At 32.5% G+C, this 26,286-nt stretch overlaps 5 protein-coding genes and 1 non-coding gene across 6 annotated transcripts; 4 read left to right on the top strand and 2 right to left on the bottom strand.

Moving 5' to 3' along the window:
* Positions 1-1,240: 1,240 nt before the first annotated feature.
* Positions 1,241-7,711, top strand: LOC106756742. Its single transcript, XM_014639297.2, has 7 exons — positions 1,241-1,854; positions 4,834-4,964; positions 5,107-5,224; positions 5,640-5,741; positions 5,892-6,007; positions 6,110-6,264; positions 6,952-7,711. Exons 1-7 carry the CDS (start codon positions 1,401-1,403, stop codon positions 7,439-7,441), a joined length of 1,566 nt encoding a protein of 521 aa, XP_014494783.1. The 5' UTR covers positions 1,241-1,400; the 3' UTR covers positions 7,442-7,711.
* A 311-nt stretch (positions 7,712-8,022) lies between these two features.
* Positions 8,023-9,696, bottom strand: LOC106757445 (BSD domain-containing protein C22A12.14c). Its single transcript, XM_014640119.2, has one exon. It carries the CDS (start codon positions 9,664-9,666, stop codon positions 8,362-8,364), a length of 1,305 nt encoding a protein of 434 aa, XP_014495605.1. The 5' UTR covers positions 9,667-9,696; the 3' UTR covers positions 8,023-8,361.
* Positions 9,697-11,440: 1,744 nt separating this feature from the next.
* On the top strand, positions 11,441-13,324 carry LOC106757294 (exosome complex component RRP4 homolog). Its single transcript, XM_014639932.2, has 6 exons — positions 11,441-11,778; positions 11,855-11,900; positions 11,997-12,086; positions 12,296-12,361; positions 12,461-12,526; positions 12,872-13,324. The coding sequence occupies exons 1-6, from the start codon at positions 11,522-11,524 to the stop codon at positions 13,322-13,324; spliced, it is 978 nt and encodes a 325-aa protein (XP_014495418.1). The 5' UTR covers positions 11,441-11,521.
* Positions 13,325-14,303: 979 nt separating this feature from the next.
* Positions 14,304-16,159, bottom strand: LOC106757228. The gene is made up of 4 exons (XM_014639852.2): positions 15,760-16,159; positions 15,396-15,606; positions 14,705-14,874; positions 14,304-14,614 (listed from the first exon to the last, which is right to left on the bottom strand). Exons 1-4 carry the CDS (start codon positions 16,060-16,062, stop codon positions 14,588-14,590), a joined length of 711 nt encoding a protein of 236 aa, XP_014495338.1. The 5' UTR covers positions 16,063-16,159; the 3' UTR covers positions 14,304-14,587.
* Positions 16,160-16,989: 830 nt separating this feature from the next.
* TRNAS-UGA lies at positions 16,990-17,071 on the top strand. The gene has a single exon. It is a non-coding gene; the product is annotated as a tRNA-Ser (tRNA).
* A 3,955-nt stretch (positions 17,072-21,026) lies between these two features.
* On the top strand, positions 21,027-23,461 carry LOC106757483. Its single transcript, XM_014640156.2, has 4 exons — positions 21,027-21,810; positions 22,532-22,739; positions 22,814-22,943; positions 23,038-23,461. The coding sequence occupies exons 1-4, from the start codon at positions 21,107-21,109 to the stop codon at positions 23,307-23,309; spliced, it is 1,314 nt and encodes a 437-aa protein (XP_014495642.1). The 5' UTR covers positions 21,027-21,106; the 3' UTR covers positions 23,310-23,461.
* Positions 23,462-26,286: the final 2,825 nt, after the last annotated feature.

Below are 26,286 nucleotides of genomic sequence, written 5' to 3'. Positions count from 1 at the left end.
AAAATATTAATATTTTTTTATTTACAAAATTAAAGTTCAAAATAATTCTGCCACATTAAGATGACAATAGAAAGTGTATAATTACTTAAAAATGTACTCAATCAGGTCTCTCTAAACAACTAAATGAGAGCTGGTTTTCAAAAACAAATTATTAAACTAATATATTTAATTAAATTATGTAATAAAAAGTAATAAAAACAGTATGGAACAATGTGTTGTTAATTTACTATAACTCCAACGTATTATATCTTTATTAATTATGTCACGTTATTGTGAATTTTATGCTCTTTTTTTTTTCAAGTTACGTTTAACATTTTTTTTTGTTAGTTATGTTTAATATAATATATTTTGTTATCCTCTAATAAGCTTTTTTAATAGGTTTACATTTTTTTTCTAATATGATTATTTTCAAATTATTAATAGTATTAATTTTTTTTTTAAAATATGAACATCGATATCTAATATTTTCCTTAAGAGAACCTAGTCAGTTTAGTATTATTATTCGAACCAATAATGCATTGTTAATCTATTTATACATTATTTTTCAATATATATGATTAAACAACAATATATTAAGAATAGTACTTATTAAATATTATTATATGTACTAATGATATATGTTGAGAATTATTACATTAAGTAAAAACAGTTAAGGACATTAATTTATTATGCTATGTATTTAAGTTTCATTAAACAATTCCTATTTTTACCTATTTATTCTCTCTCTCTCTCTTTGCATATAATTAATATTTAATTAATTGGTAGTCCTGAAAGTCAATCTTGTAAATTGATTTAAACCCATGAGCCCAAGTATTTAAGTTAACTTGCCATTAAGATCTAAAAATTAATATTAGAAAAATAAGATTTAGTAAAGTGAAAGAAAATAATTAATTAACTTTGAAGACACTAAAAAGTGTATATAGTATTTTTGAAAAAAAAGAATGAGGAAAAATATAGAATTAAAAGGAGGAAAAAGTTTTTTTAACAAATTTTTTTTAATAACTTTTTAATAATGTACACCTGTAGTTTCAAATTTTTTTTTAAACTAAATTCAAACATACAAATAAAATAAAGGGTTAACTATAGCATAAAATGAATGTTTTGATCTGAGGTTTATGTAAGATTTTTGGACGTGGTGATGGTGCCACGTCACATGGAAGGGGGGTGTGAATTGTACGGAGCAGGCACACATAGAAAAAAAAAAAAATGAGAGGGACAATAAATCCGACTCCTCTTTATAGCTAAACCCCTTCCCCACTCTTCCACTGCATCACATCTCATGTGACTCACTCCATTCGCTCTAACTAAAACCCTTTTCCATTATTCTTCCTTTCTCTCTCTGACTTCTCTTATTTGTCTCTGCTTTGTTTCATTTCACATTCAACCATATCCCTCTGCCTATGGCGGCTGTCCCAGTATCGCGGACCGATCCACCGGCAATGGTGCCGCCACCTCTCATCATTTCTGACTACTTTGCCAAGGACGCCATTCTTGCCTGGTTTCGTGGCGAGTTCGCTGCAGCCAACGCCATCATCGACGCGCTCTGTGGCCACCTCGCCAGCATCGCTTCCGCCTCCTCCGACTACGAAGCCACCTTCACAGCCATCCACAACCGTCGAGTCAACTGGATCCCTATCATCCAGATGCAGAAGTACCACTCCATCGCTGATGTCGCTCTCGAGCTCCGCAAAGTAACGGACAGAAAAATGGAGGCCGAAGGCCTCAGAAAGAGCGACAACAGCTTAGACCAGGAACAGAAATTGGAGAAGGAAAACGAGGAAACTGTTGGAAATGAAGGTGACGAAGCTGCTACGCCGGAGTATGATTCGCCAGACAGTGAAATAACTGATTCAGGTAATAGTAATCAATTTCACAGTGATCATATAATTTCTTTTTTAGTTTTTCCTCTGTAATATTTGAATGATTCACTGTTCACCTTCATTCTTGATTTTTCATATTATGTGATATTCTCTTTTAGATGCACGATTCACCTTCCTCCTTCTGCCGGAGAATTGAATAGTCATTTTTCTGATTATTCAATAATTACTTTTATTATTTTTATTTTTACTGGTGTTTTTATATATTAGAGATATTTTTTTGTGATTGATAAGGGTGAAAATTTTGTGTCTCTTCATACGAGTAAACTTTTGTTTTTCTGCTTTATTAATTTTTTTCCATCACTTTTATACAGAAAATGTTATTTTCATTCCCTTCTGTGTGGCTAAGAAATAGAAGCACAGGAAAGTTAGTTTTTCACATTTTTATTGCTTTGAAGTCAAATTTCGGTTGCGCAACGGTAGACCGCAGACGTCGTTCAAAGTTTTGATCCATATTTTATAATTAATTATTTTAAAGGAAACATAACTGTGGCCAATAGGTTGTTTCTTTTTTTTTTTCTCTTCTATTAAACTAATGACAGTCATGGAATATTTTTGATAATTTATTTTCATCAAATTATATTTTGATTTTGAATTCTTATTATTTCATATTAGTCTTTATTAACTTTTTTTTTATAATTTAATAAAAAAACTTGCCAATATAATTTTTTTTGTGTTTTGAAACTGTTTTTGACTGCCTAAATATTAAAATATTATAATACGTTTATATCTTAATTTACATTTAACATACAAACTGCTTTTAAATACGTTTCATCAAATAATTTTCCAATTACTCCATCTATAAAAAAAGTGATATATATGATTTTCCAAAAAAAAATAATGAATAATTTTACTGGTGAACAAATTTATTAAATGATCTTTATTATATATATTTTCTGTCTGAAGGTTGAGTCTTCTAGTTTAAATCTTTATTTTGAAAAAAGTGAAATAAGTTAATTAATGCTTGAAATAAAAAATTCATCAAATATAAAAAATAATAATTAAAGTAACATTATATTTTTTTTTGTTAGATTTAGATATTTTTTATTATCTTTCTCTTATTTTGTTTGGTATGTTGACAGAAAGAAATTCTCATTTTGGTTGCTATTTAACAATATTAATAACTGAATAATAAATATATTTTTTATTATATTCTTCATCATTTATTATAATGAGAGAAAATGGAAAAAATAATAAAAGAGAATTTAAATTGATATAAAAAATTGAAATCTGCACAATTTGTTTTATTATATTTCAAAACTTAATTACATTTTTTTAGTTCCTGTATGAAAGTCTTAGAATATTTTATTTTTCTTAGATAAAAACATGTTCTTATTTCTGAGTTTTGAATACCTTTTGTAAATAGCTTTCCGGTTAGTTGGTGCCTCGGGGGCAGGGGCGAACACCACAATGTTAGTTAGGGAGACTTCTAAAGATGTGTGCAATGATGCTAATTACAGTCGGCTGAACGATTAGCCGGTTGCATTATGGCTGTCGTTGTTGACGTCACGTGAATGGTTCCATATTCTGATATTGTACCACGTGCGGTTCGGGTATGAATGGTTGGGTAGTTGAACTTTGACATATGAGGCGCTATTCCCTATGAAACAACCTGTTAAGTGTTGAGTTTATTTAATGGTCCAAGTTGGCGGGTCAACTCGGTTTATGAGTGAAGGATCCGATGAATGAACTTTAATTACAGGTAGGAAAACAGAGTATACATAGTTTAATAACGTTAGAATTACAAAAAAGGTAAACCAAACAGGTACTCTCTAGTACTACCTCTGCAATAATTCTAATAATTCTAAGTGCATCATTGCTTATGGACCTGGATCCTTGCAGTCAAAGTTTCCTTTTAATATTTAGCTCTAAGGTTAATCATAATACAATAATTTAATGGTCCTATTTTTGTTGTTTAGAAAGACTGATTGAAGAGACTAGTGAGGGTTCATATTAGTTTGGTATAGAATGTGCACTAGAAACACATTTTCAGTTTAAAATATAAACAAATGGATTATACTATAAGTTTATTTTGTTGAGTGCAAATAGTTGGATTAAAATAGAGAACGAGAACTAAGATAAAAATGTATTAAACTTAATTATGTGTTTTAAGAAAATAAATGAAAAAAAAAGGATGAAAAAACTTCTCAACTACTGTGAAATGGGAGAGAAGTTGATTAACACTTTTTATAATAAATAAATAAAATATTTAATAATAAATAATAAATAAATTCATGTGAAGAAATAAATAGTTCTTTTCAATGTTATTTCTATTTCTTGTATATTGTTCTTTTCTATGTCATTCTTCATTCAAAGAAAACATAGGAGAGAAAGAAAAAATGTAAAATAAAAAGAGGGAAGTAAAAAGAGTAAAGTGATAAAATAAATATATTAAAAAAATTATAAAAAATGTGTACGAATTTGATTTAATGTGTATTGTTATTAATTTAATGTTTTGGTTAAAAAAACATGTCTGAGCAGTCGGTTGGGTTCCTACCCTTACACGGACATGTGTTATCATGATACTTTTGTTTGTTACAATAATGGCCCACCCATTTTGTCACTGTTAACTGTACTCTGTGTTTGGAACAGCCAGAAGAGGAGTAAAGTATGACTTGGTTCTTGCAAGACGACAATGTTTTGCATTCGGTCTTCTTTATTGCTAACCATTCTTGAAATCTCTCTGCAGTCTTCTTTATTGCTAACCATTCTTGAAATCTCTCTGTGGTCTTCTTTATTGCTAACCATTCTTGAAATCTCTCTGCTTCTCTTCGTCAACTATCACTAAAGGGATGGTAAGATTTAACCATGAAAATGCGTGTAATAAATAATGGGTATAGACTATACCAGAATGTTTTGGAAAACATTATTGCACTCTAATGTGTGAAGTCAATCCATTCCTTCTCTTTCGTTGTGTGATAAATGTTACTTGGATTTTCTCTGGTCTGATGTGCAGGATCTCAGGAAATGCAATCCAATGCACTGAACAATAATATATGTTCCAATCATGAAGAATGTGAAGGACGCTCTTCACAGATAAAGCTGACAAAAGGTTTCTCAGCAAAGGAGTCCGTGAAGGGGCATATGGCAAGTTCTTTCTTTTACAACCTCAATAGCCAACGTATTATTTTCAATAAAGAAACACAGATTCATAGAGTTGGTATAACTAGTTTTAGTATTAAGAAGCAACTGGATATTGCTGAATGGCAGATAATATTGCTATTTGCAGGTGAATGTTGTGAAAGGATTGAAGTTGTACGAGGATGTGTTTTCTGAATCAGAAATCTGCAAGCTGACTGATTTTGTGAATGATATTCATGCTGCTGGCCAGAACGGGGAACTCTCAGGTAAATCACCATTAACCTGTTATTTCCTAATTTTGTGAAAGGATTATTAAAGTTGTACTTCATATAGCTGATTTTTAAGTTTTTAATAGTATTGGTCATCTTCAATCACCAATGGCATCTGTTTGTAAGTTTAATTTTGGGACTAAGGACTTGTAAAATGTACAGCATTATCTTCTTTCAAATCATTTAATAAATCAAAATAGTACATGCAATATAATCAATATCAGGATCTATGTAATAATAGGCCAAATGTTTTTGGACTTTCAGCCGAGATTGTATGCCTTCATTGAATTTATTTTTTTCACTTTTGTCACCAATCACAAGACAGGTTTAGGCACAGGTAGATGATTTAAGGCAAGTTGTCCTGTTATCTATTGTATTTTATGTTCTAACTAATCTTCTTGAATAAATGTAGGTGAAACCTTTATACTATTCAACAAACAAATGAAGGGAAATAAGAGAGAGCTGATTCAGTTGGGTGTTCCGATATTTGGACAGATAAAGGATGATACCAAAAGTAAGAAGAAAAACCTGATAATTGTATCTTTGTCCACTTTAATGAAATTGTAATTTGGTTGTTCTAATCCAATTCCATATAAAAATATCTATATTATAAGGATAAGACGAATCATGAAATTTAAAATGTTTTTGTTTATTTTGTTTACAGGCAATATCGAGCCTATCCCAGCACTTCTCCATGATGTCATTGATCACCTTATTCAATGGAAATTAATTCCAGAGTACAAAAGGCCAAATGGTTGTATCATCAACTTTTTTGAAGAGGTAAAGATTTTGAGTTTTCCCTATTACTTTTTGGTCCCGGAAAGGTACTAGAAACATTCATTTCTGCAGGCAAGTGACCAACTAGCAATGTTTGCATTGTAGGGGGAATTTTCTCAACCATTCCTGAAACCACCCCATTTGGACCAACCTCTATCCACACTTCTTCTCTCTGAATCAACAATGGCTTTTGGGCGTATCCTTGTCAGTGAAAATGATGGGAACTACAAAGGACCACTCATGCTCTCATTGAAGGAGGGGTATAAATTAAACAAATTACATTCTTGGTGGTTCTAACTTCCATTTATTTTAATATTCTATTCATCTCTGGACACAGAGGCAGAATACAGTCAACATTTTATTGGACAGCGTGTAAATGAATAATAGGCCACGCAACTAATTTACCTTTTAGAGGATGACTATTAAATTCACATTATTCTTTGGTTAGATTGCTCCCTTTGCCTCTTTTTTGTTGATTAATAGGTACTTTGGGGGATAGTTTATTTTTCTTTTATGATCCTGGAAATATCAATTGCCAGATTGCAGAAGTGACACCTAGTCTCCAATTTTCAGCATTTGCACAAGGTCCTTTATCGGTTTCCATTCTGATAGCCGGAGAAGGACATTTTTCCACGTATATCATTTTGTGTTTGAACTTTGAAGTGGTTAAGTTCTCCTAGTTGAATAAGTATTAACTTGTACATTAAAGGTCTGAAAGCTTTTTTCTGACTGGACAAGTGACTGTATACAGTGACTGGACAAGTGGCTTCTGCTATTTCAGGGGCTGTAGATGTTATGCCTTAGAAAATAGATGTTAGTTTCCCATGAGTTTCACTAACAATAATTATTATTATTATTTATTAATATAAATATGTTGAATGGTTTTCTTTTGATCTATAACATGACACATGACAGTATTACATGATGAGATGATAAACATAATGCAGGTCTCTTATAGTGATGAGGGGAAACAGTGCAGACATGGCAAGACATGTAATGTGTCCATCCCCCAACAGAAGGGTGAGCATCAGCTTCTTTAGAGTGAGGCCAGATTCCAATCAATGCCTATCACCAGTTCCTACCATGACAACTGCAATGAGTCTTTGGCAACCTGGCATTACTAGCCCATATACTTTGTCAAATGGAGGTCTAAGCGGCTATGAAGCAATGGATATGACGCCTAACTGGGGAATATTTGGTGCTCCAATTGTTATGCTACCACCTATGCGTCCTGTGGCAGTGAACTCTCGCAAAGTTCCTCGAGGTGGGACTGGGGTTTTCTTGCCTTGGAAGGGAACATCGAGAAAACACACAAGGCATCTGCCACCTCGTGCCCAAAAAGGACGACTTATGGAATTACCCTCTCCAGTTGAATCACAGTTGGGAGAGTCTACCTCTGAACCCAGCATAGCTGCTGAAGGGGTAGGCATGAGTTGAGTCTTGAAGCCGCCTTTGGGTTTTAATGAGATGCCTAGGTTATTTAATCTGGACTGTGGAGTATTAATTTTGTTGTACAAACGAGCCCAGGGGTGCTAGAAGAGTTTGTTTAATTCATTTTTTCCTCACATCTTCCCTTTTACTTGCTTTTCTAGATAGATAGCATAGAATCTAGTATTCACAATAGTTTATTGTGGGTTCCAATCAGCTTAAGGGATCTGGACAAGTATCCAAATTTGAAGAATGTGAATTATACTTACCGTGCCGATAGAATTTTTTAAGAATGCTCATTTATATTTTCATTTAAAGGTTTAGAGTCTGACTGTATTAAAAGTGGTTCAGGACATCCAAAGCATTATTAACAGATAATGGGAGGGGAAAGTAGTACCCATTCCTCTCGTTTCGTGGATTCTGTTTTACTTTCCTCCTTGTAATTCTTTTTCCTCAACTTGTATAGAAGTACACACTTTAATGTATTTACGAAGCAATAGTTTTAACTAAGTTCAACTCTAGCCATATCATTACATTTTTTCTTCATTCATATGCTCAATTTAGACAATAGGGCCGCGTTGATAACATTCAACGTTGTACTTCTCAATGTCACCTTTTTCGCTTTTGGTTTCTTGTTTATCACGTGAAATGTTTAGCCAAACCTTGAGAAACAAATAAGGTACAAGGAACAGAGAGAACTTCAAACTATTATTGATTTGTGGGTTATAAGATATGTGTATAAAACATATGATGAAAATTAACGAGAGCTGACATATCAATAAAAATAGCTGTTTTTCATACATCTATAATGTGAAAGTGATAATAATCCTAAGAAATCTATACAAATATAAAAGTAGGAAAAGAGTGTTACTTCGAGTTATCAAAACCATACTTACATGTATAAATCTCGTGAGAGTGATACACATTTCTCAAACCTTAGCATTAGCAGGCTTATCATTATCATCATCTTCAATATCCCAACTCAAGTCTTGTTGTTGTTGTGCAGTACTGAGGCGCTTCCGCAAATCAACGTTGGTTGGGCTCCCTGTTTGAATTGCCTTCTCTTCATCAATTCCACTAAGATCCTCAATCTCATCCCACTCAAGGTCCTCCTCCTTCTTCTCCTCATTCTCATTCCCAGAGTGCGTATTTGCCACCGATGAATCTTTTCCATTATCAATTTTCTGTTCCATGACCACTTTCTTATCAGAATCATTCATGTTACCAGTGTCAACCACTGCGTCCTCTTTTTTCTTGCTCCCATCACCCATTTCCTTGCTACTACTCTCAACCTTTGATTCTTCAACAGACTCATCCTTCTTATCACCCGTTCCCCTGCTATGCAATAAATCACCACTCTTTCCTTCCTTAGAACCCTCCTCACAAGACTTATACATCTGCTCCACGTTCGATCTCCCTGTTCCATTAGAATTTCCTTCTTTCCGCTTATTATGTTCGTCACTATTCTCCTCCTCCTCCTCCTCCTCATCATCATCTTCAACATCCCAGCTCAACTCCTCCTCCTCCCTCGACATTCTCCTCACGAGCCTCGCCCTCATATCCTCAGCTTTTTTAAACCTATAAACTCTATAATAATACCTAAACCAAAACGTATCACGGTCAACAACATTAGGCACAATCCTCTTGTAAACACTCTCCATACCCTCATTCTCTCTCAGCAACTCTTCCATTTCCTCGCTCTTCCCTTCCAAGGAAAACCCCGATTTCCACTTCTCATACCCATCTAAATCCTCAGGCACTTCGGTGTAAGTACTAACGTCACCCTGAATGATCCGAACCTGAGCCTCAAACCTACTGTAGCGCCTCGAATTGAAGCTCTTTTTTTCCGTCTTGCTTTTGGTATTAACATTACTATCGGACCCGGAATCGACGGGGATGGCGTCCTTGCCGTGAGATATAAAGTGAGCAGTGCCTTTCGCGACGGTGTTCCCGAACTGGTCGATGACGTGGCCCACCGTCTCTAGAGAACCCTGAGCCACCTCAATCTCCTTCTTCAAGCCGGTACCGAATTCCTGCAAGTCGCGACGGTAGGTCTCAATGATCAATTCAGATTTCGCGCTCAGCCTTTTCCACAGATCGCCGATTTCCCATGCACCGGCGCCGGTGGAATCGGAACGGCACTCCGGCGACGAGGAATCGCTATTGGCTTCCTCTTGCGATTCGTTTTGGTGCGCATTGTCGGAGTCGGAGAAAACGGATGCGAAGAAATTCATGAGGAACGCAGACACAGATAAGAAATTGGATTTGGTTACGTAACCCAGTGTGGAAGATTTGAACGTTTTTGTGAATGTGTATATATATGAAATGGGGATGAGGTAGAGTGCGTGTGGGTTAACCAGTAACTAACACACCGTAATCGAAGGTTCAGGATAACGCCCAATAGCACCAAACTATTAAACTAATTTTGAAGTGTGCTTGATATATTTATAACTGGTGCAAACACTAAAAAGGTTAAATTTTGTTTGTTAATATTGTGATTTTGGTTGCATGCATGTTTTCTTTTTATCACAATTTAAGGTAGAATGGGAATGAAATTATGGTTGAAAACCAGACACACGACAACGAGATTAACGGTATGTTTGGTTTCACGAAGACAGAGATGCGCAGTTAATCGATCTGTGTATAGGGTCACATTTATTTATATTTAATTATACACATTATAAAAATAAAATAATTATAATTTTTTTTATACATTTTTAAAAAAAGGAAACATAGTTAAAGAGTTAAATATGTTTTTAGTCCCTATATTTTGAGGCGATTTTGGTTTTAGTCCATTTTTAAACTAGGATACAATTTAGTCCTTCAACTTTAGAAAACTCTGGTTTTAGTCATTTTTACCAAAATTTTTTAACTTTATTTGTTGTTTCAAACACGTTTTATTATAGCATTTGTTGTTTACACTGTTTTATTATAGCATTTGGATATTTTAGACTGTTTGACACATTTTTACTTTAATGTTAACTGATAAACGTGTTTGAAACAACAAATAAAATTAAAAAAATTTGGTAAAAAGAACTAAAACCAGAGTTTTCTAAAGTTGAAGGACTAAATTGTACCATAATTTGAAAATGGACTAAAACCAAAATCGCCTCAAAGTATAGGGACTAAAAACATATTTAACCCGTTTAAATATCATTTTTTAAATACAAAACAACGAATCCCTTCTATTTTTGTTTGTCGTTGCTTGAGAGAAGAATGTCTTCCTTCAAATTGTACCTGCTGTGAACACAAATTTCTTTTCGTAATTTCACATTATCATTGTCATTTCACGTATTAAAACTGGCAATTAAATAAATTGATTTAAATAGACTTCATTTAAATGTAATATTGTCCTAAGTAATAATTGTTAAACTTGTCTATTCAAAATTAATTTTTGAAAAGTACTCTGTACAATATGTTAAATTAAATGTTTCGAGGAAATCTTCTGGAGAAGAGATATTTTTAATAAAAAACGATAAAAGAGAAGCATGTTAGTAATAAGGGTTAAATATGTTTTTAGTCCTTATATTTTGGGGTGATTTTGGTTTTAGTCCCTCTTTCAAACTAAGGTACAATTTAGTCCTTCAACTTTAGAAAACTCTGGTTTTAGTCTTTTTTACCAAATTTTTTTAACTTTATTTGCTGTTTCAAACATGTTTCATTATAGCATTTGAATTGTTTACACTGTTTGACACATTTTTGCTTCAAATGTTGAGAAACGCGTTTGAAAAAACAAATAAAGTTAAAAAAATTTGGTAAAAAGGACTAAAACCAAAGTTTTCTAAAGTTGAAGGACTAAATTGTACCTTAGTTTGAAAGAGGGACTAAAACCAAAATCGCCCTAAAGTATAGTGAGTAAAAACATATTTAACGCATAGTAACAGTGAGAGGTGTTAATAATAATTACCCTAAATTTGTAATACTAATGAAACAACAAAATTGAAAGCCTGTTTACAAAAGGCCCATTGAATCGATGGGCTCAGAGGTCCAAATTTCAAAGTTTGAAAGAGGGAATGATGGTGGAAGAGTGAGGTTCGAGCTTAGGGTTTCTTCTTGCATTGTTCAGTGTTTGCAGAGAGAGATATCATAATGAGAGGAATACAGTTACCGTTAACCCAAACTCAAAAGGTTCGTCTTCAGAAGACTCTAGAACAGTTAGAATCTCTATCGTCCAAGGTCAATTCCGATGCTTCCGTCATCATCGCTGATTCCATTCCCGTCAACCACGAAGACGGAGTCCTCAAGGGACACGGAACCGCCGATCTCAACGGCGAAGTCGTTGCCACCCTCTGCGGCGTCGTTGAGCGTGTCAACAAACTTGTATACGTCCGCGCGTTACGCTCCAGGTATAATATTTGTTCTTAACTTCCCAACTTTTTTCTGTTGATATCTTTGTTAACGGAGTGATGTGATAACTCGTAGGTATAAGCCTGAGGTTGGTGACATTGTTATAGGACGTGTTGCTGAGGTACATATAAAAAATTTCTCTTGGAAATTTGTATTTTGTGCTTGTTGCTGCTCTCTCACTATTTTGACTTTAATGGCTGTTATGGCTGTTATGTAGGTTGCTCAGAAGCGCTGGAGACTGGATATAAATTTCAATCAGGATGCAGTTTTGATGCTTTCTTCTATGAATATGCCCGATGGGGTCCAGGTATTTCGTAATGCTTTTTTGGGGGATATATATTGTTATGGTTTATCTGAAAAGCATCTGTAATTTGTATAGCTCATATAGCTCTCTTCAGAAAATTTAACTTGTGCCTTTTTAAAATAAAAGGATGTTTTTAGTTAAGCGAATATGTGTTTAATTATATGAATGAAGCTGGAACACCTCTCATTTAAAATTATTGTTATCCGTGCTAGAGGCGGAGGACAGCGCTGGATGAGCTAAACATGCGTTGCATTTTTGAGGAGAATGATGTTGTCTGTGTAAGTCCCGTTGTTGTGTTGTTTTTACTGAAAATTAATTTCATTGGTTGAAGCAAATGATGGTTGATTAGTGTTCCTATACTATGTTTGTGACCCCAGGCTGAAGTTCGGGGTTTCCAGCATGACGGGTTACACCTTCAAGCAAGGAGTCGGAAATATGGAAAGGTGTGATGTCTGGAAAATCCTCATAAATCATTTACTTCGTTTTATCTCGCTTCTATTTTCATCTCGAAATGTATTAGGCTTGTAGCACATTGTATAAAGTAGGAGACAGTAGAAAATGAAAATTCTCTATGATATGGGCATTGTTGCTGACAGATATAGAAGTACATAGGTAGTCTGCTTCCATGTCCCTACTATGGTTTTCTGATTGAGATACGAGGACAACGTTTTGAACTGAGGGTAAATAGTTGTCTGTGTTCTTAGAAGGTGTTTATAGATGGCTTGGAATAGATTCTAGTTGTTTCTTCAGTCTTGTACTGTTACTAATGTCTCTTGGTTGTGCAACAGCTTAATAGAGGTCAGTTGCTTACAGTCCCACCTTATCTAGTGAAGAGACAGAAACAACACTTCCATCATCTGGAGGAGTTTGGTGTTGATTTGATACTTGGCTGTAACGGATTCATATGGGTTGGGGAACATATTGAAGCCAAAGATGACATGGTAGAAGATCAGGTGAGCCAATCCGATCCACAAGTTTTACTGCATAACAGCTCAAGTCTTGAAGAACAAGAAAAAAATTATACGATATTGGAGATCAGAAAATACATTTGCAGAGCAGCTAATGCTGTTAGAGTTCTATCAATCTTAGGCTTCAATATTACATTGGAAATCATCAAGGGAATTATTGATCTAAGCCTATCTATGAATCTTGATATACATGAGATGCTTGGTTCTGAATTCTGTGTTCTGGTTGCTGAAAAAGAGGCAGAAAGGAGGAGCTCAAATAAAAAGAAGCGGTAGATTGTGAAATGGCGGCTTTTTGACCGGGGAGAATTAATTTTCAATTTACAGAATAGGTTTAATTATAAAAGAAAAATTTTCCCAAATAGTGTAATGCACGTCTGAGATTAGCATAGTGTAAAAGTGAATTCATTGTATGAATTATGAAGTGAATGTTCAAAATGAATTGTCCATGGTCGTGACCTTTTTTTTTTTTCTTTTTTTAAATATTTGTGAGATAGCTAGCTAACTTTTAATAATAAAAAGGACGAAAGGGAGTTGTAATCTACCAAATACAGTTTTCATATATTTTGAATTTAGTATTAAGTATGATTTGGGAAACAGGGCTTGATATTTTTATCGTAGAATGTATAAAATTTGATCCTTTGGAGTTTCAAAGCCGGATCATGTGCAGTGTTTGCATGACCTTGAAATAAATATGTATTGGTATATCTCTGATATGAGCTTGTCAAATCCGGCCCACTTTTTTAGTTGAAATGCATTTGTGAGTGAAATCAATCCGGTAGCATTGCCATGTTGAACTTGCTGTTTGTCATTTTGGTGCTTGGTCATTACAGCGTTTGCTTGACTGTACAATTTTTCTTGTCTATGTCTGATGAGTTTGTCAAATTCTACACTGAATGTGTGGGGAATATGGTGACATTGAGAACCGAAGGAAATTGCTTGATTACATTGATCAAAGGGATTTCCTTTATATATCATCAGCCAATGCCCACATCGGAGATCTATCTGAAATTGTGTAGTTATCCGTGACTGCATCGTGAGGTTAGTTGAATTTAGGAAGATTAGAAGATGATGGGTTTTCTTATACTTTACCAATACATAAGTTGTATTCCAGAGACAACTTACCCGTTTAATTATTAAACCATAATAAATTAATGTTAAGAACATATAATTTCGCCCTACGCTTCATTCAGCAGATACAGACCAGAATACAACTGTTTTCTAAATTTTGATTTTCATGCAGTTAAGAAAAATGTTAAAGCCATAGAAAATCTGATATAAAATCCGTGTATAATGGCTACATTATATTTCATCTTCGGGAGATTACTGTTATGACATGGGAATTTCAGTTCTCTGAAATGTGAGACGCGCAACACAACAAATACAAAATGCAAAACTTTTTAAAGAACCTATAACATCCTCTTCATTTGATAAAAAAGAAAGAATGCGTCTGTGACAATTCGTTGCTGTGTGACAGGTAGAATTAAGATCCAACAAGCCTCGAAGGCACGCTTTTGATGATAACCAAGTTTGAGTTCCCTAATCCGTTCTCTGAAACCATCCAACCTGCACAAGAGACAAGCTTTAGATAACAATTTACAAGAAACTAAAGCAAACAAGTAACAACAAATATGGATAACTAGAAAGTAAATGTACCTTCCATGCATACATTCCAAGGAAGGCAACTACATCAGCCGACCAAACAATGGCAAATGACTTCCAAAAGAATGGGATTACAACATTGATCAATGGGACGAGGAGAAAAAGATAGTTGAGAGCTTCTTTCTCATTCTTTGAGCAATCTCGAGCTCGTAATGAAGGAATTGCTGCAAATAAAGAATTCTATTCATCATATTTTTGAAGAACTAACTAAAGAACCATGACAATTAAGATGTGAAACAAAAATGGATATGACTCATCTATAGAAAGTAAAGTAGTCCGAGAAAATCAATTGTCATCGATATTCTAATACCTTCATGATTTGTTATGTATCAGCATCAGAAATTGACCATTGGTTTTCCATTAACAGCTAAAATTGCCTCATTTATTCTCTAAAGCAAAGTTTTAAAAATTCAGATTGGAATTGCAATCACAAACTTGTTTCCGGAAGTGACCGGATCCAATAACAGCCAATATGAAGGAGCTACTGATGATAATTAAATTTGGCTTCAATTTCAAATGCAAAACATTAATTCTGAGAAAAACATCATCTTTAGAAGGTTCTGAAAATTTTCCTAACTGATCACACAAACTTCCTACAGAATGGTAAGTGCAAAACACGGAGCAGCAAGTAAGCAGTAGTTCTTTCATACAACAATAAATTCAAAATTGGCAGGTAGAAACTTACTGAACATCCAAATGGACCACATTCCCATTAATCTCCAAATGTCAGGTTCATCAGAAGGAAATATGAGATTAAAAGACAAAGCTCCACCCAACAACATTGAAACGTACCCTTGAACCTCAAAAACGGTGTACAAAACAGTTCCGGGCACTGCAGGGTTTTTGGTAGCTGTGGAAGCCCTTGGCGCAAAGGTAGCAGCAGTTTTCTGAGCAACCTGTCACATACCAAAACAAACATCAAAATCACCATCCACTTACCAACATGCAAACTTGGAGTTTTCCAAGAAAGCACGGGTTTTAACGAAATGGGAACCCTAAATTGAAATTCTTGAACGACCAGAAGTGGGAATTTAGAACTGAGAACCAACCTTTTTAAGTTCTTTGTCAATTGGAGGAGAAAAAGTAGACGTTTTCTCCTGGTTGGTTTTCTCTTCCACGTTCGTCTCCTCTGCAAGTTCCTCGGTCACTATTTGTGTGTCTACTTCATCGGAAGTGGCCCGTGCAGATAGCTTGGCATGAAAAAGAGAGTGTGAGAACACGTTGGTAGTAAGTGTGGAACTGAATCTTGTAACGTTAACAACGTTTCTGTTGTTGTTTCGAACCGGAGAGAGAGAAGAGTAGGGAACCGCCCAAAGGTAACGGTTTGTAGAAGGTGAGATTAACGTGTTCATGTTTTTTTTTTTTTTTTGGTTCTGAAATTATGTTTTCATCGGAAACTGAAACTCCAGGACGATGAGAAGGAGGAAGATAAGGAATCTGAGGTGGAATTGGAACCAAGAATAGCGATGACGGTTAAACGACAACGTTTAGGAACCTGCTTAAACTCTAACGGTCTGAATTTACTTGTTACATTTATTTTTCGTCAAGTAATTTTGCTATTCGGGTATAATTGTTTTTTGTCTTTTACATAAATATTTAAACATAAATATAAAACAAACTACAAAGAATATCTAATTATTTATAAAAATAAAAAATAATAACTAAAAATAAAATAAATACACATTTCAAAATTAAACAAAATTTTTAAAATTCTAAATAATTGAGAAATTAAAAATATATTTAACTCTAAATAATTATGTTAAAATATGAAATAATGTTTTATGTTTCTTTTTACTTTCTTTATTTTGAAAACTATGAATATTAGAAATTAATATAATATATATTTTGTTTTTATAATTTCATTTTTTTTATCATTTTACTGTGTTATTAATTGTTGATTAATAAAATAAGGATGTTTAGGTAGAGGAAATTATAATTATATAATTAGAAGAAAGGTGACAAGAAATTTCTTTAATTTTAAAAGTAAAAAGAAAAATAAATTAATTAATAATGTAAATTCATATTAATATATTAAAAGTTAACAATGTGAATATCATCCTAGTTTTGTTCTTCTATGTCATAAATGTCCCATAAGTATTTTTGAAAATAATAGTTTTGAAATTATATATCACAATCCAAGCCAAATCTCAATGCTGTGACTCTGATGTTATCTAAATTATCGAGCTAAACTGAGCTACCAATTTTATTATAATAATGGATGACTATATTCATTTCTTATAATTAATACTTAAAGCACATATTAGCTTTCAAATTCAACAGTCGATATGTCCGAGTGGTTAAGGAGACAGACTTGAAATCTGTTGGGCTTCGCCCGCGCAGGTTCGAACCCTGCTGTCGACGATAAGGTTTTTAATTTTTTTTAAAAAAATAATGTATCTCAAATGTATTTTTCATATATTGAACGAACAATCAGTGATTGATGATCCTGATGTAATGAATGAGTTCATCTGTCGAATTCACGAAATCTCAGAATATTTTGTCTCTGATTGATGTCACGTTAATCTGGGATTATAATAATTATGGCCAACTTTCATCACCGTGGAGCTGATGAAATAGAAATGTTAATGTGCATTTGTAAAGGCAAAACGCCAGCGTGATGTTATTTATATAACCCAACCATACATCCATGTTCTCTCATGTTAATGCATGTTTACCACAGCTCATTCCCAGCCTACGTACTCATATATATATATAGAATTTCTCTCCCTCATAATAGCTTACTTTTGGGATTGAAACTACTTAAATTATGTTATCATCTAAGACTTCTTAATAAAGATAGAGTTGATGAGTTGAGTTTTGTTCAGACCAACCACTAATTAGTAGATAGAGTATTTTTCTTAATTTATTTATTTTTCCTGATATATAGAAGAAAAAGAAAAAGATACTGAAAGCTGTAGTATTAAATTCCTTAAATTCTTTCAATTTTTACTACTATAACAATTTTATAATTCCTTAAGACAGAGCTTGGATGATCAGATTTATTGATTTGGCATCTTCATTTTGCAAACAATGATTTTAGTGGGTACCATTTCTCCATATTTTGGTGTTGGTTTCCCTCTATTTAGCATCATTTATACTACGTTGTTCTAGCTGATAAATACTGATGTGAGTCTCTTGAGCTATTTATTTCCAACTAAGAATGATAAAATATCTGTATCTACAAATATTTTTGTAAATAAAATATTTGTTCTAGATGCCATAAAGTAGTTCCTTTCGATCTTAATCCTAAGCTTCATTTTCTTCCGAAATTCACAAAACATGATTTGCATTACATTTTACATGTTAGATGTTGCGGATGTTTACCATGTACCATTTGTGAAACTAATGTTTACAATATCACTACGTACACATACAAAATCAAGAAGCTTATTGCAAACATCATCTTCTTTAAGGAAAGGTTAATTTTCTTTTTCTTATAAGAAGCTCAAATGAAACCAAACGAGAAAGGAAAGAAAAAAAGAAAGATCAAAGGTTAATGTAAAATACTGAAAATGCGAAGGGAAAGGTGATGCTGAGGCTGGGTCCCCACTACTAACATAATGGGTTTTATATCATATAAAATCTCACTTATCTATGTTTTAGATTTAGATTATTAAGAAAATTGGTAGGATATATATATATTAGAAAGTGGGTTTAAGTCTAACTTAACCTACATGTCGTGTGATAGTAGAAATTGGGTAGTCTAATAGTGACCTAATAACGGGTGGAAACAAGAATGCTTTCTTAGAACTTGTTAGGATAAGTTCTAACCTGACTTTAATACCATATTAGAAAGTGAGTTTAAGCCTAATTCAGCTCCACAAAACCGGTTTGAAGGTAAGGTTTGCACTTCACTTATATATTATAAATTGATCTTATCTCTAGTCGATGTGGACTTCCAAACCGTATAGGAGAAAAAATTATTAAATGTCATTGAACAGTTCAATTCCAATCAATCTTTTTATTCATAAAAAAAATACTATATATTCTGTTACGTATGTTATAAAGATTATAATATAATAACCTTGATCGGAATGATATAATAATTGATGATGATAGAGGGTTACCACAGGCTTCTGTTGACCTGACGTTCTAAATAAGAATCTCATTTCTGTGGCAATGAGCAGAGTTGTTGGCTGAATCATTTTATTACTATTAGACTTTGTTTTTCCTTGATTGGTTTCTTGCATCCTTTGAATCCTAGAAAAGAATAAGAGTACTTTTATCTAAAAGGCAACATACATTATGAGTATGATTTTATTGGCATATAAACTATGCCGAGCAACCTTGTTTCCCTATAAGGCTAAAGGACATTTGTTTCATTAGTTAAATAAAAACAATTGAAGGAAGCCATTATCTTTCACATTGTGAATATATGGCATGTTTGAGTCCCACCCATCTTTTGTTTTCAGCCCAAGAATGTCACCTTTAACCAAAAATAAACTGAAACTACCATGTATATCTTTAATTACCCATGAAAGAAATATATAAAATGAAACAAAAGTACACAAGAGTGATAGGCTGAAAATCTAAGTATGAGTTAAGTTTTATAATAAGAAAGTAAAACAACAAGATTCATTAATTTATTGTTTTAAAATTTTGGATAAGAGAATAATATTAATCTTTTGTGTGATTAGACTCAAATTTTATTGATGTTGTATTTTTTAATAAACTTTCTTTTCCATAAACTGAACATACTAGATGTCAACAACTCATTTCTAGAATTCTACTATTCTTAATCTTTAAGTAGTTTCAAGTTGGTTCATTGATCAATGTTACTTTTATATACAAATTCTTATTTGTTTTCAAATGTATTATTACATTGAAGACTTTTATGATGCCAGCTTAACTCCCTAATGAAACAAACAAAGTTGATGATGAATATGATAATGTTTTGAGAAAAAAGTTTAGATATAAATGTAAATTAAACTCATATCAAAATGATAAGTTTACAAGTTTAACATGATAAGTCACGTCAACTCTTTATCCAATAAAAGAAAGGATAATGATATTTTAACAATATTTTAATATATATATATATATATATATATATATATATATATATATATATATATATATATATATATATATATATATATATATATATATATCATCGTGTTATTGGTTCAAAATTATTCCACAATTAATAATAATAATTATAAACACCACCATAGACCAATCACAAAATGACACGTAGATTGTATTAAAATATTGTGAAAGTAATCCTAAAAGAAATTACATACAAAAGTATTGTCACTCCTAATGTCAACAATAAGAAAATAATTTCACGTGAGATAGTTGGCAATATCAACCATGTTGTAATAATGGGAATGTTATGTTGACATTCACATAAAGGTAGAAGAAAACTTCTTTTAAGTAAATATAAAAAAGAAAGGCTTAGTTTTGTATACGAATTTTTTTTTTTTTTTGGTAAAATGTTATATATTTTAAACTGAAAAGCAAAAATTAAGATGAATTCTCTAATTCAAAGTTAGAACTATTTTAACTCAACTAATTTAACGTATTTAGAACTAAAAAATATGTTTAACAGAAAAGAAAATAACTTGAAAAACTAATATTAAATGTTCTTTTATTCTTTTTAATTTCGTCTCATTACTGTCACGTCTCAAATGAGATTGATTTTCTTTTTTTATTTTATTTCGTTTTCCTTGAACCGATGTTATTGAGTAAATATTATTGACATACATTTATATTCATTCCTTGAGACATTATTTTTTATTTTTTTATTATAAAAATCATGTTAAATGAATGTAAATATATCAATTTATCAATTTTTTTGACACACTTAAATTTTTATATTTACATTATCTTTATTTATTTTTTATTTTTATTTTTGAAAAAAATATAAAAATTTACATATTTATAACTATTTTATCCGTGAAATGGATTAAAAGTGTGTTATAATTACTCACCTACCATCACCCTATGTTATCTGGTAGCGAAGGTTATACCTTTTTCATGTTAGACATGTAGCGGACATGCAGTGAAGCTGTCATCATTAGGCATGTGCCCTAAAGAAAAGTGACATTATTAGTTTTCTTGTTTTCACCAATGCATGGAGCTGTTTGTCCATTTCTAAATTTTCTTATTAGAAAGAGCCCACGTAGAATGTCACTGCAATATCTGTCAGAGTCCTGGCTTTCTGAAGTTGACATCGTCACAACACACGTCCAAGTCAGAAAAAAAAATAATTAATGCATCATTAAATTAATTTACTTACATAATTAACCTAGTTAATAACATTTTAAGATTGTCGTGTCCTATTTTATTCAATTAATCAACCCTTCTATACCACACTCAAATACAAAACTTTGGAACCACAAAATTAAAAACGCATGCTTTCAGCCGCAAGTTAGAACTCAAAATTTCTCCATCATGCTTAAGCTCCTCAACAAGAACCTCCGGCGCCTCAGCTCCCTTCTGAAGTGGTCACTACGGCGTCGTTCCAAGTCCAACCCTAGCTTCGGCAACCCCACTCCCAAACCTCACACCGAACCAAGAACCAGCACCCCCGAACCTTCCCCTCCTCCTTCCAGACCAATACGAATCGCTACGTTCAACGCCGCATTCTTCTCTATGGCACCGGTGCTTCCCGAACCAGACAGAAGCACCACCTCGGACGACGACAACGTGGAGCAACCAAAGTCAACCTACGACCGACCACCACGAAGCATTTTGAAACAGTCGCAGTCTCCGCTGTTGGGTAAGTCAAAGCTAAGAGTGTCGATCAACTTACCCGACAACGAGATTTCGCTGCGGCAAACGAGCTTCTCGGAGCACGAGAGAGCAAAAGGGCCGTTCTCATGGTCGTCGAGTTTCAGCGAGGGAGTGGAGGGAGAGAGAAACAGGAAAACGGTGCTTGAAGTTCTGAGAGAGGTAAACGCCGACGTTTTGGGGTTGCAAGACGTGAAGGCGGAGGAAGAGAACGGGATGAAGCCTTTATCTGATTTGGCTCGAGCTTTGGGGATGAACTACGTCTTCGCCGAAAGCTGGGCCCCTCAATACGGCAACGCCGTTCTGTCAAAGTGGCCCATTAAACGCTGGAAGCTGCAGAAAATCTTCGACCACACCGATTTCAGGTAATTTACCGATTAATTAATTACTGTAATTACAATTTGCTTCATTTGTTTGAACCAGTGCTAACGAAAAATAAAATAAAAAAAATATATATATCAAAATATAATTTATGTTGATTGTATGAACTGCAGGGATGCAAAATGTCCCCACCCTAGCTTTTGTGTTATGTGTGAGCCATGGATCTATGTTCATTTCAGATTTGACATTTTCCATCAACATTCTTGTGAGCACATTTATGAATTATTCATTGCTCAATTTATTTACCTTTACCTTTATAATTTTAATGTCGTATTGGAAATACAGTGTGAGTTCCAATGTTAAATATAAATAAAAAATGAATAATTCATAAAATGTGAAATAAATATAAACGTGTCATCTCAATATTTTCCTTTCTTTAAACATTATAAGTGTTTTAAAACAGTATGATTACTAACAATATGAAATTATGATAACTTTGTAATGTTGCAAAAACTTAGTAACGTTGGCGTTTCAAGAAATAGCTTGACGTCCAGTCTGTGTGATCATGAAGGAAAGTAAGAATATTATTACATCACTGAATGACTTGCTCAATTTCAGAATGATTGAAAGCAAGAAATTTGTCTTATACTTTAATCCGAAGGTACTCGTGAGAGAATGAGATGGTGATATTAGTGGAAATCCAGCCTGTGAAAGGTTGGAACTTGAAAACAATTAATTACAACAAATTGCAATCTTATGCAACAGGAATGTACTGAAGGCCACTATCGATGTACCCGAAGAAGGTGAACTGTACTTTTACTGCACCCACCTTGATCATCTTGATGAGAATTGGAGAATGAAGCAGATAAATGCAATAATTCAATCTAATGATGAGCCACACATTTTAGCTGGTGGTCTTAATTCGCTTGATGAATCAGATTATTCCCAAGAAAGATGGACAGATATTGTTAAGGTATATCAAAATCACAACCTCAATTTTCTCAAAAAGCAAAGATGAAAACTATGAATCGGTTCATTTGTGTGTAGTACTATGAGGAGATGGGAAAGCCAACACCCAAGGTTGAAGTCATGAAATATCTCAAGAACAGACACTACACAGATGCGAAGGACTTTTCAGGGGAATATGAGTCTGTTGTCATGATCGCCAAAGGACAAAGTACAACAACAACAACCTCAACCTCTTTTATTCTTTATCTTTATAAGGTTGTTTCTTGTACTATAAGTTGGTTAAGATTAAAAATTTTATGCAGGTGTCCAAGGTACGTGCAAGTATGGAACTCGGGTAGATTACATATTATCATCCTCAGATTCTCCATACCAATTTGTTTCAGGGTCTTACTTAGTCCTTTCTTCCAAAGGGACTTCAGATCATCACATAGTGAAAGTTGATGTGGTAAAAGTGAATAGAAATCCTCAAGAAAATCTGACAAAGAAGCAGGAACAGCCACGACACAAACTTCAGAGAATAAAATCAACTTCATCCAAATGTATATGGAAAACACAAACTGCAGATATAGATTGAATTCTTTTCTTTCCTCATTTTTTTTTTTCACTAATTTTGAAGATGGAGCGGTACTTAGTTTTGTTCCTGCTTACAGCTTCCTAATTCTGTTCTGTATATTATTCAGAGGAACTAGACGTATGAAATAAGGGTGATATGTGATGAGTTGCACATTTTCCTTTTTAATTTCTGGGATTTGCAGTCTTGGATAAGGAAAATGATATTTTAACACCATTTTTTTATACTATTTTGACACTGCACACGTGTCAAAATATGATTGGATGATTTCAAATATGTCCTAGACTAAACTTTTTCTAATTTAAAATCGTTTAACCATATTTTAACACGTGTGCAGTGTAAAAAAAATGGTGTTAAAATATATTTTCCCTTTATTAACACATCTTACTCAGTTACTCTTGTAAGGAATAAGGAAATTGGGACCACTTTTTCACCTACACTTAAGTTGTTAGAACTATGTAATCTCATATTACAGAGTTATGCATTGAAAATATATTTAGCACTTTAATTCCGTATTAGAGTTATGCATTCAAAATTCACTGTTCAATTTAACTTTACTGATCTAATTATTATTAATTGAAGTTTTATTCAATAAATAATATTTGTCAAGTTTCTATAAAATTTTAAGATCATTTAATAGTGTATTAAATAAATTTAATTAACATGTAATGTATTTTTAAAGATTAAAATAAGTAAACGTTGACTGTAAAATATACCCAATCTGTCCATAACTTTATGATCATTGAGTTAATATTCAAATATTTAATAATTAAATTAATAGAATTTAAATTTTCAAACGTTATTGATTAAAATAGCCTCAATTAATTAAGTGCTTGATCAATTCAGGTATTTTTAATCGAGTTTCTTTCAATTGTTGTTGTATGTTGAGTACGTATTAAAAAAGTTTATATTTTTCAATCTACTTTTTAAGTTTTCTGATAATGAATTGAGATATAATTATTGCTTTTCGTTTTTGTCAATTCGGGTTTGCAGTTAGTCTTGTCAAATAGGTATTATTGTCTGCTCCAAGTATGATTTTTTTTTTTTTTCGTTTATAATTATGAGGATAAGATAATGTAGTTTATATTTACAGAACTAAGCGTACTTTTTTTTACTAAGACTTTTATTTTTTAAGAATTTATATTTTAATTTTTTTTAAAAAAATCTTAAGTTAGAATTTTATATTTTAATATTTTTTTTTATAAATATTTTTATATTTTAAATATTTATAGGAGAAGTATATTGAAATTGAGTTATCAGCAAACCAAATTTTGATTTATATTTTAAACTTTTTACTAGGTCTTAAAAAAGGAAATAATGGTCATACACATCACCTCACTTGGAACAAACCATCTTGTAAATAGATATTTTTTTGAAGAAATCAATGATCTGCCCTCATCATTGGTGCAAGGAACACATCCAATAACATTGAGTTGACTCACGCATATAAAATAATGGAAATTTTTTACAAAAACAGAAAAAAAAATTATCTTAGGAAGGCTATTGTTCCAATCGTGGAATATAATTGAAGTTTTTGTATAAATTACCCTTTTCCCTTTAATAATTGATTACAAGACCCTTGTCATCAATTACCAGGACAAAAAATGACTGCAATGCTTATGGAGCTCATCTAACTTACGTGAAAGGACCTAAATGATCTTTTTACTCAACAATTCAATGACCTAATGTGTTCATTGGTGCACTAAACACCACCCATGACCATTAAACTCACCCACCCAATAAGAAACATGAAACAATAACTTAAAAGTAAATCATTTAGGAAGCTTAGAAAAATATTTTTTTTTGGAAAATTAATCGCATCTAGTATAGTGGTCTAAAAATTATGAGTTAGTAGTCATTTGAAAGCTCTTTGAGTCTAGGTTCTAACAAAACAAAAATCAACTCATTTGGAATTCGGTGGAGAAAGTTAAGAGCAAAACAACCAGTAAATGTCAGGAAAACAAACCTGGGGAGTGTTGTTCATCCAGCTAGGAGTATAGTTGAATTTTTTGCACCAATGACCCTTTTCCCTCTAGTAACCTATTACAAGACCTTTGTAATCGATTATAAAAACAAAAAATTGTTTTTATTAGAACAAGTAAAAATAAGAACTCTCTTAGCGAGAATATTTGAGCAATGCAAAGTTTATTTAAAAAACTTGTTACAAAAATTTTCCTTTTTCAAATAACTTAGACGATCCAAATGAAAGAGAGTTTTGACAGTGTAAGAGTATGTTCAGTTATAATTATTGTAATAATCCTTGTATACCTTTCTTCATGTGGTCTTTTTTATATAGGTATTTTAGAAAATGATTTGTTACTTAAAGACATTTACTTTGAGGTAAGTGTATAACGTTGTGTGAGAAGTTGAATGTTATGTTGTTTTTGTATTATATGGATTTAATAGACAAAAATTTCCAAACTAAAAATCTTTTAAAATAAACCTTTGTCTTCTATGATCTTCACGAGAAACAACATAACAAACAAATAAGTATTATCTATTTAAAACGTTAAACATTTAACAATATATTATATTAACATTTAGACGAAGTTTGTTTATAGTAAGATATATAGTTTAAAATTTGTTAACACATATATTATGTTTATGTTACACTCTTTTCTTTAACGTTTATAATAAACATAATATTCAAGATATTATTTCAAGATATTATTTGATATTTTAGTGTTTAACTTGTTATCTTATATTATTCTTTTTATAAATGTTATTTTGTTAGAAGTTTTTGTTAAATTAGATAGTCTTATCTCTTTAACATTAATATATACTAATTTAAATATAAATTTTAAATATTAATATATCATATTTAATTTTTCTCACACTTTACTTGAATTAATCATTCAAATAAAATCATCATTTCGGCCTCAAAAAGTGTATAAAACAGTTACCACACACACACACACACACACACACACACACACACACACACACACACACACACACACACACACACACACACACACAC

Source organism: Vigna radiata, chromosome 3, assembly GCF_000741045.1.
Source record: "Vigna radiata var. radiata cultivar VC1973A chromosome 3, Vradiata_ver6, whole genome shotgun sequence".
NCBI classification, from domain to species: Eukaryota; Viridiplantae; Streptophyta; class Magnoliopsida; order Fabales; family Fabaceae; genus Vigna; species Vigna radiata.
Note: the sequence above shows the minus strand (reverse complement) of the source record. Positions and strands in the feature narration are given on the sequence as shown.